At 39.3% G+C, this 11,058-nt stretch overlaps 2 protein-coding genes across 4 annotated transcripts in view; both read right to left on the reverse strand.

The window, feature by feature from the left end:
• LOC126408661 (ubiquitin-associated protein 1-like) overlaps positions 1-4,747 on the reverse strand; it is a 7,216-nt gene extending 2,469 nt beyond the window's left edge. Inside the window, exons 1-3 of the mRNA XM_050074351.1 lie at positions 4,628-4,747; positions 4,408-4,547; positions 2,422-3,069 (exon numbers count right to left, since the gene is read on the reverse strand). Coding sequence (XP_049930308.1) covers positions 2,422-3,069; positions 4,408-4,530 — 771 coding nt within the window. The 5' untranslated portion in view covers positions 4,531-4,547; positions 4,628-4,747. The remainder of the gene's footprint in view (positions 1-2,421; positions 3,070-4,407; positions 4,548-4,627) is intronic.
• A 547-nt stretch (positions 4,748-5,294) lies between these two features.
• The window catches only part of clpxb (caseinolytic mitochondrial matrix peptidase chaperone subunit Xb), a 14,069-nt gene continuing 8,305 nt past the window's right edge, over positions 5,295-11,058 (reverse strand). For all 3 annotated transcript variants that reach the window (XM_050074333.1, XM_050074331.1, XM_050074332.1), the window contains 6 exons: positions 10,246-10,334; positions 9,909-10,073; positions 9,502-9,801; positions 8,872-8,964; positions 8,676-8,782; positions 5,295-6,808 (listed from right to left, as the gene is read on the reverse strand). In XM_050074333.1, the coding sequence (XP_049930290.1) occupies positions 6,718-6,808; positions 8,676-8,782; positions 8,872-8,964; positions 9,502-9,801; positions 9,909-10,073; positions 10,246-10,334 (845 nt within the window). In that variant the 3' untranslated portion in view covers positions 5,295-6,717. The remainder of the gene's footprint in view (positions 6,809-8,675; positions 8,783-8,871; positions 8,965-9,501; positions 9,802-9,908; positions 10,074-10,245; positions 10,335-11,058) is intronic.

Genomic DNA, 11,058 nt, shown 5'->3' on the forward strand with positions numbered 1-11,058 from the left:
TGCTATACTATTAATTTTTTATATGATTTTGCACAACATACTATACTATGAAGTTTTTTCATGATTTTGGACGACATACTATACTATTACTTTTTTATATGATTTTGCACAACATACTATACTATGACGTTTTTTCATGATTTTGGACGACATATTATACTATGACTTTTTTATATGATTTTGGACGACATGCTATACTATGACTTTTTTATATGATTTTGCACAACATATTATACTATGACTTTTTTATATGATTTTGGACGACATGCTATACTATTACTTTTTTATATGATTTTGCACGACATACTACTATGACTTTTTTTCATGATTTTGGACAACATACTATACTATGACTTTTTTATATGATTTTGCACGACATACTACTATGACTTTTTTTCATGATTTTGGACGACATGCTACACTATGACTTTCTTTCGTGATTTTGGACGACATACTATACCAAGGCTTTTTTTCATGATTTTGGACGACATACTATACCATTACTTTTTTTCATGATTTTGGACAACATGCTATACTATGACGTTTTTATATGATTTTGAACGACATACTATACTATGACTTTTTTTCATGATTTTGGACGACATGCTATACTATGATTTTTTTTTCATGATTTTGGACGACATACTATACTATGACTTTTTTATATTATTTTGCACGACATGCTATACTATGATTTTTTTCATGATTTTGATCGACATACTATACTATGACATTTTTATATGATTTTGGACGACATACTATACCATTACTTTTTTTCATGATTTTGGACGACATGCTATACCATAACTTTTTTTTCATATTTTTATGACATACTAAACTATGACGTTTTTTCGCATTTTGGACGACATACTATACTATGATGTTTATTCGTATTTTTATGACATACTATACTATGACGTTTTTTCGCTATCTTATGATATACTATAATATGATATGATGTCTTTTTGCATTTTTATGACATACTATACTATGACTTTTTTGACATACTATGCTATGACGTTCTTTTTCCACATTTTTATGACACTGTGCTATGACGTTGTTTCGCGTTTTTATGACAGACTAATCTATGAAGTTTTTTCGCATTTTTATGACATAATATACTATGACGTGTTTTCGCATTTTTATGACATTCTATACTATGACGTTTTTTCACATTTTTATGGGCATACTATACTATGACGTGTTTTCGCATTTTTATGACATACTAATCTATGAAGTTTTTTCGCATTTTTATGACATACTATACTATGACGTTTTTTCACATTTTTATGACATACTATACTATGACGTTTTTTCACATTTTTAAGACATACTATACTATGACGTTTTTTCACATTTTTATGACATACTATACTATGACGTGTTTTCACATTTTTAAGACATACTATACTATGACGTGTTTTCACATTTTTATGACATACTATACCATGACTTTTTTTTTCTCACATTTTTATGACATACTAATCTATGAAGTTTTTTTGACATACTATACTATGACGTTTTGTTGAAATATTATACTATGACTTTTTTTTCACATTTTGATGACATACTATATTATGAATTTAAAATGACATACTATAATGTTTGTTCACATTTCTATGAGATATTATACAATTTTTTTTCCTCAATTTTATTTCATGCTATAGGCTACTATGATTGTTTTTAAGTGTAATGGCAAAATATAGTATGATTTTCTTTTTTTGCCATACTATATTATAACTATTTCCTGACATACTATATTGATACTTTTTTATGCCTTTTTAAAAACATTTTTTGACATATTATACTATGACTTTTTATGACCTTGTTAATAACATACTACACTACAAGTTTTTTCACTGCTTATCTTGACAGGCTAATATACAATGATTTTCTAACATTTTTTACATCATGTAGAGATTTTTAGGACATTTCTGTAACATACTATATTGTGACATTCTCTGTCCTCCCTAGACTGGATGGAGAGTTTGACATAGTTTGAAGTTCATGTCAACTGTTTACTCCTATTACTAGAGTGTAGATCCCGCTCACCCCACGTCATTTCACTGTTCAGCTTGTGCTTTGTAAATATTACAAAAATGAGGTCACAGATGATGCAACCTATGCTTTGCAGTCTGGACAGAACTAGTATTCGATCTTGCCACGACCTGAACGAGCTGTGATTCTCTCTCCTTTGAACACAAAATGGGTGCGTTCATGTAAAATACATGAAGGTTCACTGTTGTGCTGGAAATAAATGTTGATTATGGACATACCTTATGTGCATTTTCAGAGCATATGAATAGTTGGAATTAACAAATTATTGGAGGGGGGAGATAATTGGATACTTTATAAATACTTGAACCCCCCCAAAGTGTGCTGTGATTATGCCGCAGAGAGACTGACACAAAAGATATTGACCTTCTGTCTGCCGTTTTTGACAACGGGCCCTGCAGAGGAGGGTCGTTGCTTCTGCAGTCTGGGTGGAGAGGGAGCAGGTTGTGTGTTCTGGGAGTACTTCCTGGCCACAGAAACGAGTGAGCGCTGCTTCTTTTTGCTGTTCTTCTGCATGTTGTGGAGGGGGCTGGCCTGCTGTGACCTGTGCTGCTCAAGTGCTTGCAGAGGTTGTCTGCAGTCTTGGCAAGAAGGCAAAGAGATTTTGCGCCTTCTGAGGCTCTGAGGTGAGACAGGCTTACAGTGCTGAGGGGAAGGACCAAGGTGCATGTCTTTGACTCTGGACAGCGGGTCTCTGGGTGCAGCGCTCCGAGGCCGCTCTCTGTTCTTGATAGAGCAAAGTGCATCATCAGGGGAGGAGGCTTCATTATCCTCGTGGTAACCATCTTCATCCTCAGAGTCAAATATGAGGAACTTGACAGTGCGAGGGTGTAGCCAGCAAGTGTCTGCAGAGTTCAGGCTGTGACTGCGGGGCCGGGGGCTCTGCGCCTGTGTGTCTCTGCGACTGCGGCTCTCCTGAGGGCTGCTGAACATCAGCCAGTAAGGGGGGCAGGATGGGGCCTGACAGACTGGCTGCTGCCCAGTTAAGATCCATTTCTCCAAGTTGAATCCATACTACATTAAAAAGAAACAAGAAATTATTTTTTAGCAACTCTGTTAACACTGGAGGCTTTGACTTGTCATAGTAGGTGTTTCTGGAAAAAATACCAATGGCAACCAACCAGCATGTTCAATACCAGGACCCCAAAACTGAAGCTGATAATTTTATTATTTACGCTTGTGCTTTGTCCCTCTGCTACATGCCATAAAATATGACATCTTAATTTAAAAAAAACACCTATGATGGTAATATCAATAATTAAATGTAAGTGCATCAAAAATCTGTCAGTATTTTAAAAATCATCAACTTGGATGTTGAATATAAAGTCAGTGGTGATCTACATACTGGCTGTGACAAATCTAATGCAGTTACATGATAGTTGCACTCCAACAGGAATAGTAAATACATTTTAATGAAATTTATACCACATTTTGATAAATTAGGAGAATAAATTATAATCAGAACAGAAGTTGCATAAGAAAAATCTAAAAGCCACTGAGTCAACAGATTTACTGCAAATAAATTATTTTCCTGACAGACATTAAAGGGACAGTTCATCCCAAAAATAAAAATAAATAGTTTCCCTCATACCAATAGCGCTATTTATCAGTCTAGATTGTTTGGGTGTGAGCTGATGAGTGTTGGAGATATCAGCTGTAGAGATGTCTGCCTTCTCTCAAATACAGTGGAACTAGATGGCACTCAGCTTGTAGTGCTCAAAGCGCCAAAAAAAAAAAAAAAAATACATTTGAAAAACTCAACAGCAATATCTCTTTCCAGAAGTCATGACCCAGTTACTCAAGATAATCCACAGACCTTGTTGTGAGCAGTTTCATGTAGGAATTATTTCCTTCCTACCAAACTACACCCACAAACTGAGTTATATAACATTACAGCTCAGTGAGGAGGATGCCATTAATGTTTACATCTCATGCTGTCATGAGCACGAGGCTCTCATCCATGAGTAGATGCACGTTTCCTTCTAAACTGTGATACGGTTGGTGGGTGTAGTTCAGTAGAATGGAAATAGTTGCTACATGAAACTGCTCACAACAAGGTCTGTGGATTATCTTGAGTAACCAGGTCATGATTTAAGTAAAGAGACATTGCAGCTGAGTTTTTCAAATGTATTATTTTGGTGCTTTGAGCACCACAAGCTGAGTACCATCTAGTTCCATTATACTGGAGAGAAGCCAGACATCTCTACAGCTGATATCTCCAACACTCTGCAACTCATATCAAAACAGTCTAGACTGATGAGTAGTACTACAGGTTAGAGGATATTTGATTTAGGCGTGAACTGTCCCTTTAAACTTATATAAAAAAAGCACACGTTCACTTGGATGTGTGACCTCAGTGTCTCGTAGTATCTGCTGGCAGTCTGGTATAGCGATGTGTGGAGCTGTCACAAGCTGTGCTTCCTCCTCCAGTGGACCCAGTGGAGTCTGAAACGGGACATCCTCCAGAGCGTTCATTTTCACCAACAATTAACCTACACCGGCAGAAACACAAGACTGCCTCAATTTTAAGTTTTCAAAACCAGACCTTCACTGCAGTTTTGTTGACACTTACCTCTGTCAGGTGTTCTCTCGTAGGTCCTCAGCCCTCTGAAGCATGGACAGGTGTGTGGAGTAATTCACTAATACAGACATCATCATACGTGATAAGCCTCTTCATCACTAAGCCTCTGACATCATTGGAGTTGTTTACCAGTAACACCCAAGTCACCTGTTGTGAATCTGCCTGCATGAATGCAGTACAAATAATGGATTATTCAAACATATACATATAAATATACACCAGTTATACTAAAATCATTAAACAACAGCCACTAATAACCACTAATAATCACTAAAAATTAATTTCTACTTCTATGTTTTACTATTAATACATTAACAATGTAAGATATATTATTTTTCCTCAATATATTATATTATTTATAATTTTGTATCTATATTCAAAGCCACGTTGTCGACAGTGTGACTTTGTAATTTCCATCTGGGCTTGAAAGGGGATTAGGGAATGCTGAGGTACTGGGAAACTGAACAGCACGATACTTTCCAGAGATTAGCCGATTAAAAAAGGTGACAGTGTGCCACTTTGAAACAACGTTGTGATGTGTATTGCATTGTTTCACTGATTTGCTGTGTCGAGAAAGAGTGAGAAACAACTAACCAAATTAATTTAAAGTGTACATTGTGGTCTGCAGACAAGTTCAAAGGTAAAGAAGAGGTTAAAATTCTGTACAGAGATTTACATTTTATTCATATATTTTAAACAATCACAATAAGTTTAAGATTCACAAACGTGTGTGGGGGGAGGGGGGGTTACAGGTTCTGTAACAGACCTCTGAAAAGCAGTTTTTAATCGAAAGAAAAGGAAACTTAAAAGCAAAAAGGAAGAACAGATCTAGTTTTAATCTTATTTTATAGCACAAACAGCATCTTTAAAGAGTACAGCAGCGTGGTTCAGTTCAGTCAGAGAGCATTTAGGTAGAGGTTACAGACGTGTGTATTTAGATACCACTTAGTAACAGGATATTACATCACTAACGGTGAGGTGAGTTTCTGACGCTGGGGAACGCACAAAGAAAATTAAAACTACTTGTGCTGTTCGGAGGCATGTCTAACAAAGCAGGATTTAGAGCGGCATCCAGTCAGGTGTGAAAGAGATTATCTGTCCGATTATGATCTGATACTGGGAAATGAAGCGTGAATGTCAGATTTAAAAATATCTTTCAGTCATGTGCTGTGTGTTGGAAGAGTTCTACTCCTTAACAAAACTCAAGAGGAGACTTAATTAACAGCAGCTAGTTAGCCGAGCTGCTAATCCTGCTTTGAGAGACAGCCTTCTGATCCAGTCCTGTGACAAAGAGGTCTGTAAGTAAAAACTGATACATTCCCTAAAGAGTGGGCTACAAGAGGAAGCAGAACACTGAGAAATAACCATTCTGGCTGTTTTTAAAAGGTCGCTGTTGTTTATCACCTGCTCTGTTTAGTGTGCTGGTGTGTTACACTTCCAAATTAGAGGTTAGTTCATACAAACTGCTTACAAATGCTACCTAAGCAGCGTAGCTTAATGGTTAGAGCCCACTTATACTGTGAACACCATTATTACAATGGTGGTAAAGAAGAAAACATCAAAATATTGATGTGCTCATGGAATAATATGCCCTTATGATATAAGGCATTACTTGACATGGTAACATCACATCTACACTTTCTCAGTTCAGCTTCTTTTCAAGTGTACAGTATGATCCCACAGTTTCCATTTGCTTCCCTCGCTGTTACATCACCATCACCACAAAAAGAGAAAACAAACAAACTAGCTACAAATCCTTTCATGAATAAAATTGCATTATCTTTATATAGATAAAAATGTTAACAATCCCCAGAGATTGAAATATTTTATAAAGGTCCACCCTGCGAGTGCACCGCTAGAGAATTAACATCTGATGCACAGGACCAAAGGTTGTTTCACTCTCTCAACTTGTTCGTCATGAAAACTCTCTTCAGTGAAAACCACCAGCCTTCTTTACCTCTACTACAGTGTCCACAGCTCATTTGTCAGGGGCTATAGTAAAACCCAGAGTTGGTATCCAAAGGTTCAGTGATCTAATGATTTCAGAGACTGTCTTTAGGGTGAAATGAGTGACATGTGGTTCAGTTGTTAGCAGCGTCCGCCTGCCGAGGCCAGTTCTCCTCCTCAATGCCCGAGTCGTATTCCTCTTCTGCAGACTCCTTGGCTGGAGCTCTGAAATTCAAATGGAAACTCCAGTTCAGGTTTCAAAGTAAACAAAACTGGAGCCTGTGAGCTGGGCTTAAAGGGATAGTTGGGATTGTTTGACATGGGGTTGTCTGAGGTGCCATCCTACATCGCAGACCTTCTAACTTCCTATTCTTCATCCAGGTCCCTCAGGTCAGCTGACCTGGGGCTCATGGCTGTCCCACGCTCCAGACTTAACCTCAGGGGTGATTGTGCCTTTGCTGTGTCTGTCCCTAAACTGTGTAACAGCACCCCCCTCCCAATCAGATCTGCCCCCACCATTGACTCATGTAAGTCCAGGCTTAAAACCTTCATTAGCTTTTGAGTCCCCCTGATGTGGTCTTCCCTGACACATGCCTGTGTGTGTTGTGTCTCTAAATGTGTGAGCTGTGTGCCTTTTTTGCATGTTATTCCTTTTGTGCAGCACTTTGGTCAACGTGAGTTGTTCTTAAATGTGCTTTATAATAAATTTGAGTTGAGTTGCTCCCGGTTTGGAGAAGCAGGCAGGAGTGCCACCATGAAAGCTAAGCAATGTACTGCTGTGAGGGAGGGCAGCAGCAAAACGCATTTTAGCCATTTTAAAAAACATCAATTCAAGTATTCACTGCAGTTAGAATATTCTAACTGCTTGCCTTCAGACTAGGGGTGTAACAATATATGGATTTAATGATCAACGATCCAAAATCATCAATGCAGAGTGAAAACATCAATCCATATCGTCATCTTCACGATACGCTTTTATTTTCAAAGTCTGTGTCACCGTCAAACAGCGGCAGGCAGATGGCAAGCAGCCAAGAGAAATACAACGAGGATAACGTTATTTACTCGGGAATAAATCAGCAGTGTGGAAATATTTTCGAGTTTGGAGAAAAAAGGGGTCAACAGACAGAGAACATGCCGTATGTAAACAATGCCCTTATGAGATACAACACTAGTCTAGACGGGCATCTCATTCTGCTAACGTCTCACTACAGCAATTTTAGCTGCTCTGTTTCAACAATGTTCAGCTGAAAAGCGTGCATGCAGGCTGAAATTCAACTGAGCTGTTCTGTCGGGAGATGCAGTGACTTAAACTAATGCTGAGTAAGAAAAAGTACAGGAAGGAAAGTCCACTAGCTGCTGAGCTAACTCATGCAATATAAACATGCTTGAGCTTATCGTAGGTGACTTGCAAAAAACAACCAACATGTCTATGAACCTTGACAGTTTTTATTGAGCTGAATTTTATAACTTTGTTAAATGATCTTGTCATTAATTCATATTTTATGGCTGCTGGGAGACGTCTGCCATGAAACCAGTGATTTACACCCCTACGTCAGGCAACCCTTTCTGACAGGGAACTTAAGCTGTTACATTAATCTCTTTAAAGCCACCAGGCTCCCTTAGTTTGGTGAATCCTAACTAATCCTTTTCAACACCCGAGTCACACACTAACACAAACACACTAGCCGATCGAGGCAGTGGTAGACCTGCAGCAACTGAGTTCTGCAAGGTTAATTTACTGTATTACTCAAAAGAGTCTGGTGGCTTAGATGGATAAAAGAGCTTCAGCTCCCTGGCAGAAAGGACTGTCCGACAGCAAGCCCAAGCTGAGGAAATATTCTCAATATAGCTTTCACTTAAATTGATACTACATTTTTTTATGTGGCTAAAATACTTTTGGCTTTGCTTCTGTTGTGATATCCTGCCTGCTTTTTCAAACTGGGAGCATGCTGACTGACATCTACAGTAGGTAATACACTGACTAGTCCCTCATACAACCCCACTTCAAAAATCAGAACTATCCCTTAAAGGAATCTGATCTCTGCTGCAACACACATCGAGTCCTGTCCTGTGTGAGCTGAGAGATACTGACCTGATATATCTGGGTTGTGATTTTCCTTGAACAACTTCTTTGTTCAGCTCGACAGCCATGATGTCAGAGTGTGGCACCTCGAACATGGGCTCTAGAAGGAGCTTTTCCTATTAAAAATAAGGAAATGTTAAATTACTGTGTTACATCGATATTACGAAAGAATTTATGTTTGATAACCTTGGCAAATATCACATACCATGATGGATCGAAGCCCACGAGCTCCAGTTTTTCTCTCCAGAGCCATCCTAGCTATGGCCCTCAAGGCATCTGGAGTCACATTGAGTTCACACTGAAACAAAAGATGTGGCAGGTTAGTTTAAACATCAAGTAGAGACCTGTGGATACATTTCTAACAAGTTCTTTTCTATCTTATGTAGATCTGATACTAGATAAAGGGGCTTTGTTGTTTCAGGTACCACCAATGAGACAATAAACTATGATCCAGGGAGGGTAGTTTGAATAGTAGATCTTTGAGTGTGACTCCAAAACACTGCAGTGATTCATGATACTGTGAGACAGGATTTTACAACTATGGAAATTTATCACATCTCTTTTGTTGAAACAGTCGCAAGGAAAATATGAATAATACTGCGTTCACATTTCAAAATAACTGACCAGGAATGTGCACCTGGTATTTGACTAGATGACGCTGCATTGTATTGTGGCAACAACTGAGCTGGAGCCCCCTCGTTGAGACCTCCACTGAGCTAACACAGTGGTCTCAGTTAAATGAATGAACGAGCTGTGTTAGTTTAACACTGTGCTGCTGCCTGTCTGAACACAGCTTAACACTGAGCTGTAGTAGCCACCACATCAGAGCCCTTACTTTGTCCATGCTGAACAGAGCCTGGTACTGGGGCACCACAGCATTTCGTGGCTCAGTCAAAATCCGGACTAGCGTCTCTTCATCCAGGCTGTGCAGAGGAACAACCACAGGAAGACGACCTACAAACTCTGGGATCATTCCAAACTCAATCAGGTCCCTGGCCTCGACGTGCTTCAGCAGCCTGTCCTTCTCCTCAATCTCTGCCACTGTGTCCGTCTCACCGCTGGTGTTGGCCAAGTCTGCGGCGGCCGCTGCACGGCGGCCTTTCCCCAGGTTGGAGGGAGTGCCAAAACCCAGATACTGAGGAGTCATGACACATGAGGATCAAGTTAGAGGCGGGAATGATGACCAACAAGAATGTTGGTGGAGTGTCTGCTGACAGTACATATGAGCCGTGTTAAATTTACCTTTTCATTTTTCCTTCTGCTGATGATTCTGTCAAGTCCGTTGAAAGCACCAGATGCAACAAACAGAATATTTGTTGTGTCTACCTGCACCGTCTCTCCTCTGAGCTTCCTGGAGTTTTTCTCAGGAACATTGACGATTGTGCCCTCCAAGAGTTTGAGCAAACCCTTACAGAGAGGAGAGGCAAAAAATGTCACCAACACAAGTTTAAGTCAACTAACACAGCACAAGGAAAGAAAAAAGCAGCTGCTACTTTCTCTTAATTTTATTCTGAGATTACTGTGTATAAAACAAACTGCATTAAAGTTTTATTTGGTTCAACTTGGGCTAAACACTGACCTGCTGGACTCCTTCTCCTCCTACATCTCTGAGCTGATGGATTCCAGGCACGCTGCCAATCTTATCAACCTCATCCAGAAACACAATACCTGCACAAGAAACACAAGCACAGAGCCAAGACAGCCTGAGTTTCACTTCTCACCATAACATGAGACAGTCCCCGTCTTTAATAAGCTCAATGTGTAAACACGTACACAGTGTTTACTTCAGATTTCAGTTTACACTATACTACACATCTCTCACTTTTAATCATGTTAAAAGGTTCAAATGTGAAGAAAACTGTCCATGAATCTCAACAGTTGAAGGGAAGTGGTGAGTCACAGCCTCAAAATTACACTGTTTACTTTCGTTAACCGCAGTTTGACCCCTTGATTTTTAGCTTCTTCCTGTCTCCTTCCTCTTCCTGTTGGCACATCCAGCCTGATAAAACCACTCTTACCCATGTAAGGACCTAACTGTATTGTGGAGTTTTGCACAGCGGCGACCAGATATTTGCTCTCAAACCACAACAAAATGTGATGGCACAACAGTCTCCTTCAGTACATTATTCTATGCTTTCTTTTGATTTTCACATTGGCTAGTCATCCTCTTTAATTTGTCTTCTGATGAAATCGGAACCGTCGAAACAAGTTGTAGGAAGCCTCTGCAAGTAATTGGTTGCTGGCAGACACTCTGTGCTGCAATAAAATGGTTAATCAGCAGTGCCGTGCACTGTAGAGCCGATGCGCTGCTGGTTCTGCCGGCCTGAATAGAATATAATGTCTATAGCCTTACTGTTGTGTGCAGCCTTATAGACTGAGCTGAGTAGTGATG

The sequence above is a fragment of the Epinephelus moara genome, chromosome 20 (genome assembly GCF_006386435.1).
Source record: "Epinephelus moara isolate mb chromosome 20, YSFRI_EMoa_1.0, whole genome shotgun sequence".
In the NCBI taxonomy this organism is placed as follows: Eukaryota; Metazoa; Chordata; class Actinopteri; order Perciformes; family Serranidae; genus Epinephelus; species Epinephelus moara.